General features: G+C 39.2%; 1 protein-coding gene across 4 annotated transcripts in view; it reads left to right on the top strand.

Moving 5' to 3' along the window:
- The first annotated feature begins 740 nt into the window (after window positions 1–740).
- Window positions 741–24,616, top strand: part of RBM27 (RNA binding motif protein 27) — a 74,068-nt gene continuing 50,192 nt past the window's right edge. For all 4 annotated transcript variants that reach the window (XM_069102670.1, XM_069102668.1, XM_069102669.1 and 1 more), the window contains exons 1-2: window positions 741–897; window positions 23,604–23,722. In XM_069102670.1, the coding sequence (XP_068958771.1) occupies window positions 839–897; window positions 23,604–23,722 (178 nt within the window). In that variant the 5' untranslated portion in view covers window positions 741–838. The remainder of the gene's footprint in view (window positions 898–23,603; window positions 23,723–24,616) is intronic.

Here is a 24,616-nt window from a genome sequence, read left to right as displayed (position 1 = left end):
GCCTTTTTTTTTTTTTTTAACTCAGTGTATCATTTTAAAGGAAAAAAAATTCTGTAATTTGGACAGTTGATAATTATTTGAATGTGATTGTGGGCGATTTGATTGTAGGAGGAAAAAGTCGGAAGCATGTGTAAGTGTAAAAAGTGGGTGTGTACAAAAAAAGTAAAATTTTTGCATCCCATGTTGACGGGAGGGAGCGTGACCGAGAGCGTGTTGCACACACTATTACAGACTTACTCCACCTCAGTCATTTCAGGTCACGGGCAAGTGTTTCCAGGACACAGAGAGGAAGTAACCCAGCATGCAGGTTCTCGGCTGGATTCCCCCCAAGGCTTGGTCAGCTCTAGACGCTGGCAGCTAGGGGCCGGCAGCATGCTCCAAAAAAGGCGCCACGGTCCCTTTAAGAGCCACACCACCCACCTTCTCCAAGATACCATGTTGCACCAGGAGTTCACGTGTTCCCTCCACCTAACTTGCTGTATCCCCCCTTCAGAACCGGGCCCGGCCTGCCGAGGGAGGGGAGGGAAGAGAGCCGGCGCTTGCCATTGGCTTTGTCCGCACGGCCCTCTCCCTCCTATTGGCCCAGGCCGGTGTTGCTCGGGCGCTGCCTCCCGCCCGCCTGCGCAGTTGGGCTAGGTTGTGTACTGGGCTCTTAGGTTAGTTCCTGTTAGGCCCTGGCCGGGGGGTGTAGGTTGGAGCCTCTGGAGATGCCCGGTGGCCGGCGGGCCGGGGAGCAGTGAAGGGGGCGTGTAGGGGGGGGGGGGCGCGGCGGCGCGGAGGCCCACGGACGGGTGGGGGTCGGGGAGGGAGGAGTGGTAGAGACCTCCCGCCCTGCACCATGCTCATAGAGGATGTGGATGCCCTCAAGTCGTGGCTGGCCAAGTTACTGGAGCCGATGTGAGTGTCCCCGCGCCGCCGGGGCCGGGGCCGGGACGGGCGCCGGAGGTCAGGGCCGACGTGGGCGTTGGGGGCCAGTGCGGGGGAGGGGGAGATCCTTGTTGAAGGGGGGCCGGGACTTGGCGAGGTTCTATTTTGTTTGGGGGGAGGGGGGAGAGGACCCCCCCCCCCCAACCAAGGGAGGGAACAGCAAGGATGGAAGGGGTAGGACTTGCCCCCAGCGAGGGGTGACTGGAAGTGGGGCAGAGGAGGGGGCAAGAAGGGGGGGGGACACTACTAAGAGGAGGAGTGAGGAAAGATGGAGCAGGAGATGTTTTTGCCTCTGGGGTAGGGAAGGGGCAGAAAAAGATGTTTGTAAATGGTGTGTTTTATTTCTGGGCTAACAGTTGAGACGTTCCTTGGGGAAGAAGAGGCAGGACTAAGAAGATGTCTTTGCCCAGGGATGGGGATGTGGTGGGGGGGGGATGCTAAGCCAGGGTCTGTTTTGTTTGGGGTGGGGTGAGGTTTTTCCGCCCTCCCTCACCCCCCCCTCCCACCCCGAGGGGATTGAGGAGGAACTGTGGAGTGAGGTCTTTGGTCCCTCCATGGGGGAATGAGGACTTAAGTTTTTCATTTCTTTTGGAATTTGGTTCTGTCCCAGAGAAAGGAGAATGGTGAGAAAGTTGAAGGCCATCTTTGCCATCTTCTCGTTAGTAGGCAAAGAGGAGTTTGGACTGTGTGAGTAGCCCTGGGTAAGTGAGGGTTGCTGAGGACAGTGTCTAGGAACACCTGTGTCTAGGGGTTTATTTTTTTTTTTCATACTCCAGAGGTAGAGGAGGGATCATATAAGCAAATGTATTACTTTTGTGTCTTGGGATGGGACTGCTACACACTGCAGAGGAAATGCTTTTCAGTCTAGTTTTACGTCTTCAATTTTGGTGTGTAAAGGTGGAGGGTGAGAAGTAGAGGACAAGGAGCAAGTTTTGTTACAGACTTAGAAGATTCACATTGGTGACTACCTAGTGAAAATGACATAGGACATCTGAAAATTACCTGAGACAATATATATCTGAGTATATGTAATGTCTTATCCATGAGCAAAAGTGGGTGGAAGTGGCCAAGGTGGGGAACATTAAAGTATCCAGATTTATTTGTGTATATTTGGAGGAGACTAGGAGGAGGAGACAGAATGTTATAGTGTATATTTTGTCAGTTTATTTCTTGTTACTGAATTATTGGGGGGTGGGGGAGGTATATTGATGTGTTTTGAGGAACTGTACAGTGTATATTAAAGAGGACAATTTTTATTGCAAAGTCTGGACAGTTATAAACAGCAGCTGCTTGTTCCTATTTGCAATTTTTTGAGGTTTCCCTTACATCTATCCTTTATTTAATTGTATATTGGTAGAACAGATATGAAATAGTATTAGACAGGATTTTGTGATCAATGGTTTTGGTTAAATGTATGTATTGGTTTAGAAAAATTATTTTAATGAAGATAAGTGTATGGTTCCAGACTTTCCTATTGCAGTCACTTGCCTTTTCTTTTCTTTCTTTCTTTCTTTTTTTTTTTTTTTTTAAAGCAATCGGGGTTAAGTAACTTGCTGAAGGTTACAAGGCCAGTTATTTCTGGGTGTGGTACTGAGGATCTGAGCCTGGATTCGATCCCAGGTCATCCCAGCACTGGGGCCTGTGCTCTTACTCACTGAGCCACCTGGCCGCCCCTAAGCAATTGGGGTTAAGTAACTTGCTCAAGGTTACATGGCCAGGTGTTTCTGGGTGGGTGCTGGGTGGGTACTAAGTGTCTGAGCCCGGGATTCGATCTCTAGGTCTTCTCAACACTGGAGCTGGTGCTCTTACTCGCTGTGCTACCTGGCTGCCCCCACTTGCCTTTTCTTTAAAAACAAAACACATAGTCCTTACAACTTCACCCTTTCATCTTAGATTGAAATATCCATTTTTTTTATTAACCTCATAACTTTTGGAGAACTTTTGTTTTAAAGTTTCTTAAATCTGCTAACAGTATTTCTTCCTGACTTTTTCAGTATATGTGATTTGAATGTTTAAGGTTCATAGAATCTTGCCTTCAATTTTCATTAGTCAAAAATGAATTACTAGGTTTAGTTCAACATTAGTAATTGATTTCATTATTTCAATTTATTTTTAGTTGTGCTAGCATAGTATTTAGAACTGGACGGGAGTCTTAGAAATCAGGATTGCAGATTTAGAGCTGGGAGGGATCTTAAAGACCATCTAGTCCATCCCCTCCCCTTCATTTGATAGATGAAAAAAAAGGCCAGCAAAGGTGTGTTTTGCCTTAGATCACAGTGATAGTGACAGAGGCAGAGTTTGAACCCAGTTCCTTTGACTCTAAAGCCAGTGCTCTTCCTACTGTACCATACTACTTTGCAGCTTCTCCATTTCACAAATGAGGAAACTGAGGCCTGGAGAAGTTAATTGATTGCCTTGTCCCACACATCTTTTAGGTAGCCCATAGAGAGTTGTAATTTAAATCCAGAACCTCTCATCCACTGCTCTCTTGGCTATATACCACACGACCTTTCAAGTTAGCACACACCATACTTTTTCTTTTATATGAACATAGAGGTTAGTTTTTTTTTTTCTTATCTAAAGTCAGTAGCTAGCAAACAGGTGACTTTTGCTGAAATAAATGTATATAGTACTAGGAGTTGTGTATGTAGGTGTGGTATGAAGCATGTAAGACTTTCTAAGTAGTAGACTTTGGGGAAAGATTAGGTTTCTTTTAATAGCTGCATGATTAAATGATCTACTAAAATGGAATATTGTTATAAATTCACTTTTTTGTATCATCCATAATCTGGAGATTTTTCTTTAGTCAAATTGTCATAGTATTCCAGGCTTAATTGTTAAACTTTGTTCAATATTTATGATCTGTATGTGGAACTTGGATAACTTATCTTGCCTTACATTTTCTCTTCATTTAATTTGCAATAATGTTGCATAATCTTTTTTAAAAGTTTTTTTTAATGGTATACCTGTTCCCTAGTGTAACAGCAATATATTTCTGTGTGTGTGTGTGTGTGTGTGTGTGTGTGTGTGTGTGTGTTAAACAAGAGATGCTTTTAAGCTACAGGATGATCTGCTATTGACACAATAGAAATTTTGTAGGCTCTGAGATATATTACTTTGGGGGAAGGAAAATGGGAAAAGAGAGAACACTGGAGGAAGTATATCCTCTTTGGTTTGCAGGTAAAGTAGAGTGTTGTTGTTTTTTTTTTTTTGGTGTTCATAAAAATAATATTGCAATAAGGTGAAAGGGAACTAGATTTGAGTTAGGAAGCAGATGTCTTGTTCCTTACCCTATTATATTGACTGGTTAATATTTCAGGTAAGCTTTCTAGCCTGTAAAATGGGAGTGTTCCCATTTAGCACACAAGGATCATAATAGCATAGAGCTAGTATATTTTGGAGCTAAAAGGTACATATGAATTAATTCTACCTCATTGTACGTAGGAGGAAACTGAGGCAAAGGGAAATTAAATTCAGACTTGGCCTAGATAGAGTTTAAACTTCTTGGAGGCTTCTTTATATCTCCATTGCCTGGCACATAGTAGGTAGTCGTTTGTTGATTGATTGGTTATCTGACTTTCCGAAGCTAATTAGTGGTAGAACTGGACCAAATCCTGGTCTCCTAACTAATACATTGGTATCCTTTCCACTATATCACACTATGTCTATTGAAGATTTGGAATAAGTAATTTTTATTGCTTGTTTTATAATTCATGAATTACCCACAGTGACACACCACAGGATAGAGCCTTATGTATAGGGACTGTAGTATCATAGATATAAACCTGGAAGGGTCTAAAGGCCATCTGGCTCAAGCTCATTTTCTAGATAGGAAACTGAGGTTCAGATAAGTAAAGAAATTTGCTGGTGATCACAGAAGTTGGGATTTAAACCCAGTTTCTTTGAATTCAGTCATCTCTCCACTACCCACTGCTTCCTCTATAACAAGTGTTTGAGCTCTTATGAATAAAAGACATTAAGTGAAAATAAGGCATTTTTCCTTGATGAAGAAATTTCTTCACGTTTTTCTAGTATACATTTTGCAAATCTGTGATTGTATTTAGTTGGTGGTTTGTTTGTTTTTGAAAAATTTTGGGGGGGCATTTGAATATTTGTAATATATTCTTAGGTTTCTCAGGAGGGCTGGAGAGTTCCAGATCTCTTTGCTTCTCTGTGATGTTGGAGAAGTCATTTAACTTCCATCTACTTTTAGTGTCTCATCTGTAAAATTGGGCTAATGATGACAGTCTTTTGAATCCACCTCATAAGAATGTCATGAGTATTAGTAGGGTGTATGTAAAAATTCTTTGCCTCAAAAAAATGGCCATATAAATAAAAGGTTGTAATATTATTGATCTTGAAGTTGCTTTTCAAGTTTATGAAAACAGATTTGAATGTTCTTTGTGTCTAAGCACCTTGAGGGTTGGTTGGCTCTGAGTCTTAGACCTTGCTGCCTGAGGTACCGTGTTTCCCCGATAATAAGACACTGTCTTATTAAATTTTTTTTGGACAGAAAAACACCAGAGGGCTTATTTTCAGGGGAGGGCTTATTTTAATGAACATTGACAGCAATTTTAATAAACAGGTAAATGTGAACAAAAAAATGTACCTTTATTCAATAAGCAAATCACTGGGGAAGAACAGGATGACGCGCTCACTGCTGCAGCTCTGATTGGATTCAGCTCGGAGCGCGGCGTGCGTTTCATGGGGGGGGACGGTGCATACAGAGGGTACCGTAATGTAGCGTGTAGCGCAGGAGATCACCTTCACTACAGTAGCAATCTCAATAGGGCTTATTTTCGGGGGAGGGCTTATTTTAGAGGAATCTTACACAGTAAGGGGAGGGCTTATTTTCGGGATAGGTCTTATTATCGGGGAAACACGGTAGCTTTGAGGATCATCATTTCCTTTCTGTTGCTGGTTGAGGAAACCTTTTTTATTCAACCCCAAGGCATTCTCCTTTGTTGATTTATAAACTTTACTGATTTCTAGCCCTTAACTCAAGACCCGAATCACTTTGATCCTTTTTTGGTTTCTCCTTGGTTTAGAGATCTGGTGAAACTGATCCCTGAATACCTTTAGGTTTTTGTTTGTTTTGTTTTGTTTTGCTTTTTGAAGGGCAATTGGGGTTAAGTGACTTGCCCAAAGTCACAAGGCTAGTGTGTCAGGTGTCTGAGCTGGATTTGAACTCAGGTCCTCCTGACTCTAGGGCTAGTGCTCTATTCACTGTGCCACCTAGCCGCCCCTTGAATTACCTTTCAATAATCATCTGCTCAGCCTACAGGTTTCTTGTTGCCCAGTTCCAGCACTTTCTTCCCCTTTCTCCTATAACTCTGATCTTGCATACTCAAGCCATAGGTAAATTTTTAGAGTTTATTCACAAGGAAGGAGAGTAAGTATACAAAAATATCAAGACTAGGATTGCAGGTGTTCTCAAATTTGTGTAAAAGCCTAGTCTGGTTGATACTGAAACATCCAGATTATTCCATTTTTATGTAGTTCCTGGAGTCTGACTTGGCTCCATTACTACAAAAATGAAATTGGCAACTCTCAACCCAGACTACCACCTGCTAATTTTGGATTTACCTTGTATGGGTGTCTGGGATCAAATTAATTTGCCCATCTGCAGTCCCAGCTTAACTCTTAGCCAATTAGAAAGCCTTGTGATTACTACGAGGCTTTTGGTGAGCCCCCCATTATTTATATTTTTGTAGTTCAGTTGTTTCAGTTGTGTCTGACTCTTTGAACTCTTTTAGGGTTTTCTTGGCAAAGATACTGGAATAGTTTGCCATTTTTTTCTCCAGCTCATTTTATAGATGAGGAAACAGATAAGCAGGGTTAAGTGACTTGTCTAGGGTCAAACAGCTTGGAAAGTATCTCAGGCTGGATTTGAACCCATGTCTTTCTGACTCCAAGTCTGGTGCTCTATCCACTGTGACACCCAAGTGCCCCATATTTATATTAACTTTTCCTTGTAAAATATATTACAGTTGAGCCCTTCACATACCCCCTGAAGAAAAAATTTAAGTTGACACCCACTTAAACCCTCCATCCCCAAAGTTCTGGAAAACACTATCACTTTCATTACACAAATCACCTACAAATCAGAGATTACAGTTGCAAAAGGAGAAAAAAGGTGCTATAGGCATAAAATGAATCCCCAAAGACAAGCCCTTTAGGCAGCTATGGCAGCCCTTAATGAAAGGACTGAAAGGAGATTGTGAATACCGCATCCTGCAAAGACAGAATGTGAAAGAATTATATAGATGGTTTACCCTAGTGAAGAAAAGATACAGCTTCATAGCTATCCTCAAATATTTAAAGAGTTATTTTCAAGGAAAGGGATTAGCATAACTAGTTGCAATGGGTGATTTATATGTGTGGATGTACCTCAAGACTTCTCTGACTTCTTTCTTCCAGCTCCATCTCATTTGACTCCCATTAATTCAGCTATCATGCAGATTACCAAATCTTTATGCAGTCCTGATCTCTTTCCTGAACTGCAACCACACATCTCCAGTTGGCTGCTAGACGTCTCCACTTGGATATCCCTTAAGCCTCTCACATTGAACATGTCCAAAGGAAATGTTATTTTTCCCCTTAAGCTTACTGTTCTTCCTAACTTGCTTATTTCTTTCAAACGCATGACCATTCTTCCCAGTCACCTGGACTTGAAACCTCTGAGCTACTGACTCTTTACTTTCCTTCCTACTACCCTCGCTATATCCTAATCAGTTGTCCCTTCTTGTCTGTTTTGCTTGTACAACATGTATCACAACTGTCTTCTTTCTGCTCACACCACAACCATCTTAATTTAGTCCCTGGACTATTGTAATAGTTTCCTAATTGATATCTCTGTATTTAAACCCTTTCCTCTCCACTTCATCCTCTACACAGTTGCAGAATTGATATTCTTTCAATCTGACAGTGCCACTATTGCTCATGAAGTTTCTTTGGTTACTTATTGCCTCTGGGATAAAATACAAACTGCTCTGTTTTGCATTCAAAACTATTCACAGGCAGATTACACATTACTGAATCACACTTAGTCCAGCCAAACTGTCTTGAGTTTCCATCTTCTTTCTCAGTGCCTTTAAACAGATTGTCCTCCTGAAACCACCTAGTTCCCCTTCAAGACTCAGAAATGCTACTTCTTATAAGAGTCTTTTCCTGATTCTTTGAGTTGATGGCTCCCTCTGTCCCTGGAACTCCTTTGTATTTACTTTGTACACATTTTTGTATTGACTTAGCTGTCTATGTCTGTACTGACTGTACATGTTCTTTCCCTCTAGTAGAATATAAGCTCTTTGAAGGCAGGAACTGTTTTCCTTTTAGTGCCCGGCACAGTAGGTATTTCATAAATGCTTGTTGAATCCATTTGAATCAATTTGAGGTTGTAGAGAGGCAGATTTTTGTTCTATTCCACATGAGCAAAAATTCCCCCACAGTTACAACTCTATAAAAATGGCTGCTCTGTAACAGTAGTAACTTCTCTTTTATCGATCACTTCTGAGTGTTGTAGAAAGGACTCAGGATACTGTATTGCTTGGAATAAATGATTTTTGAGCTGCCTTCCAATTGAGATATTTTATAGCTCTTAGACCTATCTTTGTGAACTACTAGTTATATCATTATCTTGTTCAGTGTGTTTGGAAAATTGTTGGTATTGCTGTCTTTAAATATCAGGGAGCATCGAATTTGAATTGAAAAGACTTAGGTTTAAATATCAGCCCTGTTGCTTACTGGTCAGGTGATCTTGAGCCAGTCATTTCCACTCTCTAGGTCTTATTAGTAAATCTCTTGAGTTCCTTCCAGTTTGTAATCCTTTGATCCTGTGCAAGATATGCACAGACACTAAGGTCATGTGTTGGATTTCATTTATGAATTTATTTAGCAGTTATTGATCTGCTAAATTTTTCCTTAATTTATAGCTTCTGTATTTTTTCACAGAAAGTAAGAGCAGAAGGAATCATTAGAGTAGGGAATCTTGCCCTTTTCTGTGTCACAGACCCCTTTGACAATGTGGTAAAGCCTATGAACCTTTTCTCAGAATAATATTTTTTAGATGCTTAAAATAAAACATAGGATTACAAAGGAAATCAATTATATTGAAATGCATTTCTTAAAAAAAATTTTTTTAAGGTCATGGACCTTAGTTTAAGAACTCCAGTATTCCCAGTGAGCTCTCTATTCAAAATTTGAGCAAAATATTTATAGAAAATCAAAATACAGCATTCACAGTGTTACAGCTTCTCACAGAAAATCAAAATACAGCATTCACTATATCACAACTCAACAACTTATCACTAAAATGGCCACATAGTTTTTGCCAAAGTGGTCACAGTTTTCAACAAAGTACATTCATTTAGTCAATCACAAATCCTTAATTTAATCACAAAGTACAAAAGTCAAAGTTCTTCACCCCTAGGTCACAGTACATCATAATCTTCTCAGTCAGTACACAGAATCCAAGTAAAATCTTCTTTCAGTCAGTACACAGAATCCAAGTAAAATCTTCTTTCAGCTTGACTCGAGGATGGCTCTCAGCTTTCATGGTTCCTCTTCCATGGTCCCAGCTCAAACTGTCACCTGGGTTGAAAGGCAGGCAGCTCCCAGTTCCTTGTCCAGCTCTTTGTCCAGTTCCCATTCCATATTGAAGTTCACAGTGTCCAATCCACCTCAAGTCCTTCACAGTTCCTGTTTCTGGGAAGACAAAGTTTGACAGGGCCACAATAATATTCATTCATGTTGCCAGCACCATCATCAGCCTGTGAAATCTACTCAGACCCTCCAACAAGGTCTGAGAATTCAACACAAATCATCATCATAGAAATCAACACAGACTCACAAACAAGGTCCCACAGGTCAGCACAAATCATCAACGTAGAAATCAACACAGATCCACAAACACGGTCTAAGAGGTCAGCACAGATCATTAGTAAAGTCCCAGGACCTCCAAAACCCTCCTCCAGAACTTCTGTAAACATACAACCAGAAAATCCTCTTTCAGGGATTCCAATAAGGCCCCAGGGCTTCTGTACAAAGTATCACAAGCAAACATCAACAGAGACAGAGCAGACAGAGTGCTGAGATACCACAAGTTTTTTCCTTCTTGATTCTGCCACCAGAAGAGTCCTCTTCCCATTTCTGCTGTCTCTAGCCTGGAAATTCTACTTACCGTTTCCCCGATAATAAGATCTATCCCGAAAATAAGCCCTCCCTTTGCTGTGTAAGATTCCTCTAAAATAAGCTCTCCCCCAAAAATAAGCCCTATTGAGATTGCTGCTGTAGTGAAGGTGATCCCCTGCGCTACATGCTACATTACGGTACCCTCTGTATGCACCCCCCCGTGAAACGCATGCCGCACTCCGAGCTGCATCCAATCAGAGCTGCAGCAGTGAGCGCGTCATCCTGTTCTTCCCCAGTGATTTGCTTATTGAATAAAGGTACATTTTTTAGTTCACATTTACCTGTTTATTAAAATTGCTATCAATGTTCATTAAAATAAGCCCTCCCCTGAAAATAAGCCCTCTGGTGTTTTTCTGTCCAAAAAAAAAAAATAAGACAATGTCTTATTATCCGGGAAACACGGTATATATGGTCATTAGCTCCTTCCCTTCCTATTGCAGGAGTTCATGAGTTCTAGGTTCACAAGCTGTGGGGTTCACAAGTTCTGTTTCTTAACAGACTTGATACAAGGCTCAAGAAACTTGAACTGAAACAAAGTGTTAATTCAATAGCTAAAACAAGGTGTGAATTACTTCTGTGCTTGCCATTACATTACCCTACCCAGACTTATTTTTGCTGATGAGGAAACTGAGGTGCAGAGAAGTGGTTTGCCTTTGGTCACTTAGGTAATGATTTGCAGAGTCCAAGTCTTGACTTCTGACTCCCAAGTCTAGCGTTCTTTATGGGCTTTGTTAGCCATAATTTTACACCACAGAGTTTCATGGCGAATCATCCTGTGGATTTCTCCAATAGGTCAAGTGTCTGACTTCTGGGTAGAAGGATCCTGGACCAATGCAGATGCAAATCATCTTTAACTTTGTTAAATTTAGAATTGTTTGAGGCTTAGACTGGTTCAACCACTAACTGTCATAGATGGTATTTAAACCCTGGTCTTCCTGACTTAAAGGCCAGCATTCTGGCCCCCTCTTCCATTCTGCCTCTCTACATTTGCCCACATGAAGAGGAAAAATAATTGCCCAGCTAATGTTTAGCTCATCTACTGTGCATGAGGTAAATTCTTTGAAAGTATGGCTATGCTTGAGAGATATGCCATAGCCCCTTAGATTATAAACTCCACAAGGGCAGAGATTATGTCTTTGTTTTACTCCCAGTTTCTACTTGGTGTTTTGTGTATAAACGGTAATTAATAAACAGCTGTTGAATCTGGGAAATGCTAGTAATTTACTGAAAATAATTTAATGATCTCAAAGAAGATCTAGGCTAGAAGTTCACTGAGACTTATTTGAAGCTATCCACAGTTTCATGGAAAAGTATTACTTTTGGTATGATGTTGGTTTAACTTTTAGGTTAAAACAAAATAAGATAAAATGTCCCTGGAAACAAACACATATGTATAAATAAGTAGGCACTTAAGAAATACTTTATTGATTGATGTTACAACTAAAATCATTTAACCATCAGAAAGTATTTCTAATGTCTTATTTGGTTAACTGATATCTTATATCTTTTGGAGAGCTATTATATTTATCATTCAGTGGAATTTGAGCCTGCCAAAATGTTAAATTAATATTTACATCTATTAATTTCCTAGAATAAATCTAGGTTTTCTGGTGTTGTCTTTTCTTCTTAAACACACTTTTGACAACTAAATACCTCTAGTTTTGTTTTAAACAATGTTGTATATAGCTAGTCTCAAACCCTCCCCACCCATGTGTACACACACACACAGACACACACACAATTTTTTTTTCTAATATACCAACAAATATTTAAGAAGCATTGTGGCTTAGTAAATAGAGTTAGCCTTTGAGTCGGGAATGCCAGGCTTCAAGTTTTGCCTCTGACATATACTACCTTTGTGACCATGGGCAAAGTAATTTAACCTCTCTTCTTAGACCAGGCTTGTATATGTTACAGAACAGTTGGTTCTGTGCATCAGTGGAGGAATTTCCCACATCTAGAACCCTCAAAATTGATGAAATCAAAGGTTTGGACAAAAAGTAAATACTAAATAAATACTTTATTTGCAGAGCACTGTGCTAGTATCTGGAGGAAATAAAAAACTTTTTGGCTAGCAAGATCCTAGTCCTCAAAGAACTTTCAGTCTAGCAGGCATAGAGAACTATACTTTATATTAAATAAGTTCATTAGTAAGTACAACTAAAATGCTATGGGAGATGATAGATTTAGGAAGTGTTTCAGGATTTATATTTACACTTTATGTACATTAGCTAGTTCTTATATTTTAGATGTAATATAACAATTTTTGTCCCGTGATAGGATTAACTCCATTGGTTTTACTTGTTATTCCAGTATGACTGGACTAAATACAACTTAGAGCCAGGACATTTTACCTCTCTCAGTATATGTTTGAGTGTTTCCTTTCAGAAATGAGAATGATGCTATCAGGTTGAAGCTTCAAGTCAAATAATTAATGGATGAATGCCAAATTCTTTAAAGGTCAAAAAAGTTGTAAAGAATCTTGCCTTTATTCCAAAAATCAGGACCATGTACTGATTTTCTTTTCTTCAGTAGAACCTTTGGGCTTTTGACCAACAAGAGATGAGATTTACTATTCTCACTTGGTGGTTGAGTGAATAACTCATCACATAGAACATTCTTCAGTAGACATTTTAAATTAGGAGGATGAGAAAAGAAAAAAAAAACAAACTGAATATTTTAGGTTGGGAGCCTTTTTTTCTTTAGTTTTCCTAATATAGTGACAAAAGTTCATTTGAATTGATTTACTCTTGAAAATAATGTTTACAAGGTGAAAAAGATGATTGTGTTTTATTCTTCCAAAGGTATTATTACCTGAGTTCAGCTCCTAGCTCTGATACTTAATACCTGTGTGACCTTGGGCAAATCACTTAATCTTTGTGGTTCTCAGTTTCCTTAGCCATAAAATGAGGTGGTTGGAAATTGATATGATCTTTTCCAGTACTAAATCTTAGGATATTCCTGGTTTGAACTCTAACACTACTCTTAATTTTTGGAGTACTGTTTTAACAAATGACTTTAAGTTGATTATGCATATGAACTGAAGCATAACTGAATTTATAATTATAAATAAATTTATAATTCATTATAGTTTATAATAAATATATTTGTCAGTTTTATACTAGAAAAGTTTGTGCCTGAAATACAGTTTTAATTTTTTGTTTTATTTTATTTTATTTTTTTAAAGCAATTGGGGTTAAGTAACTTGCTCAAGGTTACACCACCAGGTGTTTCTGGGTGGGTGCTAAGTGTCTGAGCCCGGATTTGATACCCCAGGTCAACCCTCCCCCAGGTCAGGTGCTCTTACTCGCTGTGCTACCTGGCCGCCCCTTTGTTTTATTTCTTAAAGAGTTTTTCCTTGAAAGAAAAAGTTTGTGTAGTAATGGAAATAACATTTAAGTTTATTTTGTGTCCATTTGCCCTCTGAAACATACCCAGTGCCTGAACTGAAGCAGAACTGTTGTGTGTTTTTTAAAAAGGTTTTATTGGTGCTTAAAAAAAAATCACTATCCCTTCCCCAGTCATAATCTTTCCTAGTAACAAAAACACAAATAAGAAAAAAAATCCACTAAATCTACTGTGTCTCATAGTGTTCCTCATTCTAAGTCTGGTCTATCTTCCAGTATTGGCGACTGCATCCCTCAAAGTTCTGACTTTGTTTAGTGTCATTTTCCTTATCATCATTTGGATAATTGTGTAAATAATTATCTGGTTTTGCTTACTTTTTGGTGCATCAATTCATACAACTCTTCCCAATTTTCTTGAAATTCCTCCTATTTGTTATTTCTTGTGGTACAGTAATATTCTATTACATTTAGATACCATTTTTGGTTTAACCATTCCCCAATTGATATGCACCCACTTTGCTTCCAGTCTCTTGTAGCCACACCAAAAAAAAATTGCTATCAGTATTTATGTATATATAGGGCCTTTCTGTCTTTTATCTGCTTAGAGCAAAATGGAATATTACTTTTGCTTTCAGAAACAAATCAACTCACAGCTCCACAAACACCCTCTCCCACATTTGCCTTTCATCGTTTTGTCTTCTTTCCTAATTTGATGGTTATAAGATGAAATATCAGAGCTATTTAAAAAAAAAATTTTTTTTTTCTTTTTTGGAGGGGGGAAGTCAGGGCAATTGGGATTAAGTGACTTGCCCAAAGTTGCAAGGCTAGTGTGTCAAGTGTCTGAGGCCAAATTTGAATTCAGTCCTTCTGACTCCAGGGCTGTGCTCTATTCACTGCACCACCTAGCTACCCCTAGTCTCAGAGCTATTTTAATTTGTATTTTTCATTGTTAGTGATTTGGAGTATCATTTTATATGGTTGTTAAAAGTTTGCATTTCTTCTTTTGGAAACTACCCATTTATATAATTTGAAAGTACGTTATTTTCCCATGGTATTTTTGGTAAATAGACTGAAAGTTAAAAAAAAAAAGTTGATATCTTCATTTTTGTGGCTACGTATGTTATATATTATGAACAACAAATCAGTTTTTTCCTCCTAGTCATTGTCAGATTTTTGCAGTGCATTTTATAAAAAAGTTTATTCTTCACATTTTTTTAAACTGTCACCTTCATTTCTGAGTATATCTTTAGCAAGCTATCCCTTGTCCCAAAAAATTTTAAAAAGAGGAAAGAAAAAATCAGTTTAGCAAAATTAATTAATATCATCAGCTGAGTCTGACAGTATGGTATATGCAGTGTTGCAACATTCATTGACCCCTGTCTCTGCAAAGAAGGGAGTGAGGTACATGTTCTTATTTCTTCTTTGGGGTCAACCTTGGTCATTATAATTGTAGTGCATTTTTAAAGCGCCTTATGATACTGTACTTGGAGCTTTGATACCATATCCTCAGTACTGTAATTGGGCATCAGTTTTTGAAGATTACTTAATTTAGTAGGTGCCCAGTAATATTGCAGAGTTGTCCACAAAGGGACAATTTAATGTTTCACTATTAAATTAGTGACTTATTAATTTACACTGGTAATGTTCTTCCAAAGCCCATTTTACAGTCATATAGTAGGACCTGTTAAATTTTGTGGTTTTGTTCTTCTGGTTTATAAATGTATTCTATTTTATGCTACAGCATAACACAGAACACAAGACTTTTTTTTTGGTTATAGCAGTATGGACTTATTTCATTTGATTGTGTATTTCCCTTTGGATCATAGTTTTAGAGCTGGAATATCACCTGGTTTTAGTTCTTCCAAATGAAATAGGTCCAGTAGCATATAATCTTCTTGAGGGCAGAACTGTCTTTGTATGTGCCTGGCATGTTATAGACTTAATTATAGACTCAAAAAAGCAGCTTCCTTTGCTGCTTTTCCCAAATGCTAACCTGATAGCAAATATTCTCATCAGGAGCACTTTATCTACATCAATGTTTTAAAAATCTATAAATATCAGGTATGTGTAAATGAATTTGATCTTTCTTATAATGTCAGAACTTAAAGTGATTTTAGCAATGGGATATTAGTTTTTTGTTTGTTTTTAATTATTTTACATATGAGGAATATGACACTCTCCAAGGTAAAGTGACTTGTCCAAGGTCACACAGCTAGTAAATGATGGAGTTGGGGCTTGAATTCAGGTCTGCTCATTCATGTCTCTTTTCTGCTATGCCATACTGCGACCCACAAAACCCATCTGAGTTTCGTTGTTTTGACATATGTACAATAACATTTTCAATTCAGCAGACATGTTCTATCTGCAGAGCACTTGTGTTTAGGGCTTAGTATTATAAAACATTTAGATAAAGCTTATTAGAATTTGAGAGATTTTTGCAACTTTTTATCCTTGTCCCTTTTTTCTTCACTTTCCCTAAATATTTTGACTTACTGCTGACTCTTGGCAGCTAGGAAGCACATTGGATAGAGTGCTGGGCTAATCAAGAAGACTTGTGTTGAAATCTAGCCTCAGGCCCTTATTAACTTTGTGGCCTAGGGTAAGTCACTTAACCTCGTTAGCCTCAGTTTTCTCTTTGTAAAATGGGGGTGATAATAGCACCTAAATTACAAGGTTGTCATGAGTATCAAATGAGATATTTGTAAAGTACTTAGCACAGTGCTTGGCACATAGAAGGTGCTATATAAATGCTAGCTATTGTTATTATTAGGAACTCCAAAGTTCCTTTAAGTTCTAAATATAGGATTATATTGATCATTACTATCACCTAATCATTCTGCCATACTTAGTAAGGTCAGAAGACTGAAGATACTGTCAATATCACAGTAGCTGTATATTGACATACTTTTTAATGCATTTTATTGTTTTGTCATTATAACAGCCATTTTTGGAGGTGGAAAACACCTCCTCCCATTGAATCCTCTCCTAATAACAGAGAAAAAGAAACAAAAACAGCTGACACAGTGACTGCATCTGATAATGTATGCAGCATTCTGCCTTAGTAGCTCTCTGCCTCTCAGCTATGAGAAGGGAGGTAGGTTTCATCATCTGTTCTCCGGCATCTTTATTGCGTTTTCATTTACTTAGAGTTTGGCTTTCTTTTGGCATATTTTCATTTATATTCTTATAGTGAAGTAAACAAGCATTTATTAAGCATTTACCATGTGCCAGGCATTGTGCTAAGCCCTGGGGATACAAAGAAAGGCTCTTAAGAGCAGTTTCTGCTCTTAAGATGCTCATATTCAAATGGGAGAGAAAGCACAGAAAGAAAGCTGTGTATAAACAAGATGTATCTTGAGTGTGAATTGGAGGTAATCTCAGAGAGAAGGCACTGACTAGCATTGAGGTGAACCAGAAAGGCTTCCTGTGATTTTAGCTGAGACTTAAAAGAAAGCTAAGCTGGGAGCCAAAGAGAGGAAGGAGAGCATCTCATGCACAGGAGACAGCCATTGAATAGTAAAGCCAGCTCTCTTCTGGCCCCTCTTCTCATTCTATATAGCTTCACTTGATGATCTCATCAGCTCCTATGGATTTAATCGCCATCTTTATGCTCATGATTCTCAAATCCCCTTATTTAGCTGTAACCTCTTTACTTGCCTTCAGTCTCAAATCTCCATCTGCCTTTTAGACACCTCCAACTGAATGCCCTATAGGCATCTTAAACTCAGCAGTCTGAAATGGAACTCCTTATGCTTCCCCTTAAATCTTCTCCCCTTCCAAACTTTCTTATTAGTACAAAGGTACCACCATCCTCCCACATCCTCAAGCTCTCAATGTAGGTGTCATCCTTGACTCCTTAGTATCCCTCACCTCTCATATCTGATCTGTTGCCAAGGTCTATTGATTTTACCTTTTGTAACATCTCTTGAATATACCCTCTTTTCTCCTCTCATCCTGCTACCATGCTAGTACAGGCCCTCATCTCCTCACGTTCCAGTCCAACCTGCCAAAGTGATTTTCTTTTTTTTTTCTTTTTTATTGCTTTTTGGAGGGCAGTTGGGATTAAGTGACTTGCCCGAGGTCACACGGCTAGTTTTTTGTGTTAAGTGTCTGAGGCCAAATTTTCACTCAGGTCCTCCTGACTTCAGGGCTGGTGCTCTATTCACTGTGCCACCTAGCTGCCCCCAAAGTGATTTTCTTAAAATACTAGTTCAGTCATATCACTGCCATCTCCCATTTAGTAAATTCCAATGGCTCCCAAACACCTCTAAGATCACATCTCTTTCTGGCATTCAAAGCTTTTCACAATCTAACCTCTTCCTGCCCTTTTAGTCTTCTTATACCTTGCTTCTCCCCTCCTCCTCCCATATATTCTTATTCATACCCCATGACTGGAATGCTCTCCCTCCTTATCTCTACCTTCTGGCTTCCTTTAAATGCCAACTAAAATCCTACTTTTTAGAGCATAGATTCCCAGAGTGGGTGATACCACCCTGTTGAGGGTGCTGGAATGATCCAGGGGGGTAGTAGTAGCCTCGGGTGCAATTGCGGGGGGAGGAGTTGAATAAAAATAAGGGAGCAGTAGAAGCATAAGGAAATAAGAGAAAAGATTTTGAAAAACCATCTATTACATGTTTCATCTGTTATATAACAGAGTTAAAGTCCTAGTGATTACATTATTTTCCAAATAAACACACAGAATGCAAGTTATAACCAAACATTGGTCAAGTTTGCTGACAGGTCTTAACAAGCAAGTGTTGGCAGGTGAGCATGTTTGGAGAAGTCCAGTGTGTACCAGTAGGAATATATATGTGTAATGACTTTTTTACCATGATACTATATGATTACATGATGCAATAGTACGTCAGCAAAATTTCAATGCAGGAAAATCCCCATAAATTTACAATAAATTATTAAATTTCAGATGGGTAATTAAAAAAAATTATATTTTTTGAAACGACACAGATTAAAAGACAACCAGTTGAAGGATTAAAGAAAGTAAATGGGGTGTTGAGTAATTTTTTCTTTCAAAGGGGGTGGTAGGCCAGATAAGTTTGGGAACCTCTGTTTTATAGGAAGCCTTTCTTACTCCCTTTTAATTCTAGTGCCTTCCCTCTGTTACTTGTTTTTTATCTTGTATAGTTTGTGCATATTTGTTTGTTTTTGCTCCCACTAGATTATAAGCTCCTCAAGATCCGGGATTATCTTTTGCGTTTTTTTCTTTGTATGCTTAGCACTTAGTACAATAGCTTGGCACATATTAGGTGCTTAATAAATGCTTACTGATTAACCGACCTAACATTGTTGGATTATGGAAGGGAATAAAGCATAAAAAGACTTGAAAGGTAGGAAGGGACCAAGTTATAAAGGCCTTTAACAACCAAACAGAAGATTTAATATTTGACCATGGAGGTAATAGGGAGGCACAGGAGTTTATTAAGTGTCATATGGTCAGAAGTGAGTGACATGGTCAGACCTATAATTTAGGAAGCTCACTTGGTCAACTGTTGTAGCAGCAAGCACCCCAAGAGTCCTCAGGGTTTGCTGACACCACAGGTTCTTGGATCTGCTTTGTTAAAGGAAAGCAACTCAAAATGGGTTAACAAGCTTACTTTAATCAGTCAGACCATATATCGTTTACCTTGTTCAGGGGAAAAAGGTCAGCACCCCGAACTTCAAAGTATACAGGCAGAATTATCAAGACAGAAACAGATCAAGTAGACAGCTTTCCAAACTGTCCAGCCATTACATCCATACCCAATCAACATCTGGCTTTCAACATCTGGGTTTTTCAAAGCCGGGGGGCCCTGGACAACGGCTTCCCAGAATACAGATCAAATCACAGAACACTTCTCAAAGTGAGCCCCCAAAACAAAGCCTCACATGAGGGCTTATATAGCCTTCTCCTGGCTCAGAGAATGTAACAACCTTATTGACCCACTGGTCAATCAAAAAGTATCTACTGAAAAACAAGCCTCCCACCCCAGGCTCCAGGTGCACTTTAGCCTAGGGGCAGGGAAGATCTTCCAAATTTGCATTCCCATTACATTCGGCCCCAAAATCTTTCATGCCCATAGCATAGACAATTTACTTTTGAATTAGCACTAAACATCTCTTAGGTCACACTTTCAAGGTACAGAACTAAAGTTACCAAAGTGGCCACTGGGCCTTAAACAAACACAAAGTACATAGCACTTCAGTTCAAAACAAGAGTTCGAATAAAGTTGGGGGGGGGGTGTCCTTCCCCTCACACAGCTCCAGCCCCTGCTTCCAAGTACAGAGAGGGGGCTGGGCAACAAAACCAACAAGGTGGGGTCCCTGGGGATCCAAGGCACTTCATCCCACCCACCATAGTCACAAGTCCATCCTCCCCCTGGATCCCAAACTGTGGGATGCAGCCAGGAAACACATTCAGTGCCCTTGCTTTGCTGCTCAGTTCTTATCTTTTCCTGTGGCTGAATTCCGAACTCCTGGGCTCCTTCTCCCACAGGCGGCAGCCACTCCTGGCTTCTGCCCAGGTCCCGATGCAGGCAGCTCACCATTCCCGCTGTCAGCTCAGCGAAGTCTGCATGCAGGCCATTCTTCTCTCCTGCTCCACGGCTCCACAGAGTCACAGCTACCACAACTGGGAAACAAACAATTATCCCAGCCCCCATACTTTCCTTTTACTCTGCAGATCCTGTTCGTGATGCCATTTTGTAGCAGCAAGCACCCCAAGAGTCCTCAGGGTTTGCTGACACCACAGGTTCTTGGATCTGCTTTGATAAAGGAAAGCAACTCAAAATGGGTTAACAAGCTTACTTTAATCAGTCAGACCATATATCGTTTACCTTGTTCAGGGGAAAAAGGTCAGCACCCCGAACTTCAAAGCATACAGGCAGAATTATCAAGACAGAAACAGATCAAGTAGACAGCTTTCCAAACTGTCCAGCCATTACATCCATACCCAATCAACATCTGGCTTTCAACATCTGGGTTTTTCAAAGCGGGAGGGGGGACTGGACAACGGCTTCCCAGAATACAGATCAAATCACAGAACACTTCTCAAAGTGAGCCCCCAAAACAAAGCCTCACATCAGGGCTTATATAGCCTTCTCCTGGCTCAGAGAATGTAACAACCTTATTAACCCACTGGTTAATCAAAAAATATCTACTGAAGAACAAGCCTCCCACCCCAGGCTCCAGGTGCACTTTAGCCTAGGGGCAGGGAAGATCTTCCAAATTTGCATTCCCATTACAACTGTGTGGGACATGGATTAGTGGGGGAAGATTTGAGGTGGGGAGGCTAGTCAGTAGCTTTTTACAGCAGTCCAGGAGTGAGGTTATGAAGGCCTGAACCAGGCTGGTGGCAGTATCAGGGGATAGAATGGGGTTTATACTTGGAAATGGTTGAATATAGACGGGAAAAGTGAAAGGGGGAAAAGCCAAAGATGATAATCCTTAAGATTGTGATCTGGATGACTAGAAGGATGGTGGTGCCCTCAACAGTAATGGGGGAGGTTCAGAAAAGAGGAGAGTTTGAGGGTGAAGGATGATGAGTTCTACTTTGTACATGTTGACTTTAAGATATCTAGAGGACATCCAGTTTGAGATAACCAGTTGGCATTTGGAGATGTGAGACTGGAGGGCTAGATAAATGGATTAAGAATCATCTGCGCTAAGATGATAATTGAACCCATGGAAGCTGAGGAGATCACCAAGAGAGATAATATATAGAGGAGAAAGAAAGACCAGAACAGATCCTTGAGGGGTACCCCAAGGATGACTGGGTATCTCCTAGATGAAGACTCAGTAAAGGTGACTGAGAGGGGCTGGTCAGATGTGTAGGGGTACCAGGAGAGAGCATAATGATGAAAGCATCAGGGATGAGAGGATGATTAACTCAGTTGAAGGCTGTGGAGAGGACAAAAAAGATGAGGACTAAGAAAAAAATATTACTGGTAACTTTGGAGATCATTCACTGGTAACTTTGGAAGGAGCAATTTTAGTTGATTGTTGATGAGATCAGAAATTAAACTGCAGAGAATTAAGAAGTGAGAGGAGAGGAAGTGGTTAGCACTGATTATAGATTTTTTTTCAAGGAGTTAACCCATGAAATTATCTGTGCTAGATAGTGAGGATTGGACAGATCAAATTTTTTTTTTAAACTGGGAGAAATATGAACCTAAATTGTAAAGGAATCAGCCAGTAGACAGAAATTGAAGACGTGGTGAGAGAGGAGGAGCAGTGTGTTGGAGAACACAGGGTAGAATGTAATCAAGAGTGCTCGTAGAGAAGTTAGGCCTGTCATATGAGACGGATAAAGTAGAAGTTAGTGGAGGAAGACATTTGATATGAGATGAAGAGGAGGGAATAAATGGGAGCTCTGATGAATAGCCTGTTTTCCCCTAATGAAGTATAAATTTAAAGTTCTCTGCTGAGAGGGTAGGGGAAGGGGTGCTATCAGAAGCTTGAGGAGGGATGAAAAGGTTTGGAATAGCCTCTCTGGTGAGTGTGATAGTGAATTGATTAGGAAGGTGTAAAAGGACAGTCTGGTTTTGAAGAAGGGCTTGTTGAGATATGTAACAAATTTGTAGTGGATACAGTCAGCAATGTTTCACAATATTCTCTACCTTTGTCGAGCAGTATATGAAGCTATGGAAGCAGATGGTGGGAGTATTTAATCCAAGGTTGAGATTTGTCAAGGCATGATTAAATTGATAATAGGATAAAGAGGGCAAGGATTTGAGTATAGTGGATAGAGTTGAATGGGTTCACAAAAGGAGACAAGATAAGGAAGAGAGAAGAGTGTAGCCCATGCAAGAGTGCTGGCTTAGGAAAGAACTGAGGGTTGGAGAGATTAGAGGTCATGGTGAAGATGACGACAAGTTAGGGGTGGTAAGGCAGAGGTGAAAGATGGAATGGTAATTTTCTTTTGATCCTACTTATTTCTCTTTGCATCAATTTATAAAAGTCTTACCAGGTTTCTGTGAATTTCACATATTGAATATCTATTACTGCATAATTATTACATTTATGTACTATAATATTTTTTATCCATTCACTCAATTGATGGATGCTTTGTTTCCAGTTCTTTGCTACATCAAAAAGTGCTTCTATGAATTTTTTGGTAGATGTACTAGACCTTGCTTCTGTCATTCACCTCTCTGGGGGTACAATGCCTAGTAGTGAAATCACTGGGTCAGAGGTCTTCCATAATTTCAGAATGATATTCAGAACCATTGAGACCAGTTCAGAGCTCTACTGCCAACATATTATTTTGCTTGTCTTAGCAAGCATGAACCCTCCAACATTCATGGTATTATTTATGTCATCTTCGCTAATTTATAGGGTCTTCATTGAAACTTCAAAGTTATTTTAATTTGCATTTCTCTTACTGTTAGTGACTTTTGGCTCACACTTGAAAAAGGCTTGCATTTCTTGTTTCCAGAACTGTGTATTCATGTCCTTTGACTACTTATGTATTGCAGAATTGCCAGGTTTTTTTTTCTACGACAGACTCCTTATTAAGAGCTTCAGTTTTTTTTTAGTAGGAAATACAGAGAAATTTCTTCCCTTGACAAAGGTTACTGTCATCCCTTTCTTCCACTAGCTGACTTTTGACCTACCTATTGGCTCCCATTTCCATAGATATTCATGCTGTCATCCTACTTCAAGTTAAAATCAGCAAATCCCAACTAAATGTTAATTGACAGTGTGTTAGTTGAAAGTTTGTTTTTACAAGTTATATATGCTATCTTTTTCAAGGGTGACTCTTAAGACATTTGGTGAAATGCTAAGAGGTAGAGTTGACTTTGAGGTACAGGAGGCTTCTGATTTAAATTGTAGCAAAAGGCCTTTAAGTAGGCTTGATTGGGTTACCACTGATAGATTAGAAAGCTAGGCATTTTGGTCAGTTCTGAAAGGTGTTGACTCTTTTTTTTTTAAACAAATCTTTTGGGCAGAAGTTTCCTTTATCCTTAATTATTTTAGAGAAATTAGCAATGAAAAAAATCCTTACATGAAACATTTGTGTGCTAGTAATTCGTTTAATATTGGCTTTCCAAACTAAGGGTGATTTTATAACTGACACCATTGTTTAAAAAAAATTGTTTTACTCTGAATAATTTTGTTGTCTCTTCTTTTCCATAACTAAATTAGATGTGATGCAGACCCTTCAGCCTTAGCAAACTATGTTGTAGCACTGGTCAAGAAGGACAAACCAGAGAAAGAACTGAAGGCCTTCTGTGCAGATCAACTAGATGTTTTTTTACAAAAAGGTAATTGTTTTATAGTAAAATTTTGACTTAGTGTTTAGAATTATTTAAGCCTTAACAGTGAGGTACTGAAAAGATAAGTTTATTAAAAAAAATAATAAACCATTTGGTGGCTTGTAATATATGTTATACAGATATGTACATGTATGATAATTCTTTTATTATGTTAAGAAGGCTGTTTTTCTCTTTTGTTCCTTCTTCCTTTCCTACATCAAAACAGTATTGACTTTAATGTTTTTAGCAGCTAGGGAATCTCAACAGATTGCATCTAACTCCCTAGGGGGTGCTTTTTGCCTAGCTGGGTTGCAGCTATGTCTGAGAGAGCTAAGCAAGCTACTTCTCCCAGATGCCTAGGTGGAGCTGAGAATAGTTTTATCCTCTTCATATTGGGGCTCTGGAACATCTAGGGATTAACTGAGATGTTTCCCTCTTTCCCCAAGGCAAGAACCACACCTGCCTTAAAATCTGTGTTGTCCTTTTGTGTCCTTTCTCCAAGTGTACTCTCAAGCACATAACACAGTTCTAGCCTAGGAGTGGGCACAGTATATACATATTTATTATCAGATTCCTCCAAAATGCAGAAATGAATATACTTTCATAAATTCTCATCATAATTTTGGTGTGGTAGAATATAAAAAAATGAACCGTATGAATTATTGTCTCAGAATATTTTTTTAAAAACACATGTAGAGAACATGTTTAAGAAACTTTGTTAGAGTAATTACTCAACAAATTGGTATCACTTACAAAGATTTTTGAAAGGTACCAGTTGCTTTATTTACTTTTTTGAAGATTCTTTTTGTTTTTGTTTTATGCTAATACTGTTAGCAAGGTCTTAAGTGAACATATTCTGCCAGGATTTTTTTTTCCTGTACTAAATGATTGGAGTGGGTTATG

The sequence above is a fragment of the Petaurus breviceps genome, unplaced genomic scaffold (assembly GCF_028583685.1).
Source record: "Petaurus breviceps papuanus isolate PSGF00001 unplaced genomic scaffold, PetGlider_PUasm1.0 551, whole genome shotgun sequence".
Taxonomy (NCBI): domain Eukaryota; kingdom Metazoa; phylum Chordata; class Mammalia; order Diprotodontia; family Petauridae; genus Petaurus; species Petaurus breviceps.
The sequence above is the reverse complement of the archived record's forward strand: the minus strand, read 5'-3'. Positions and strand labels throughout refer to the sequence as shown.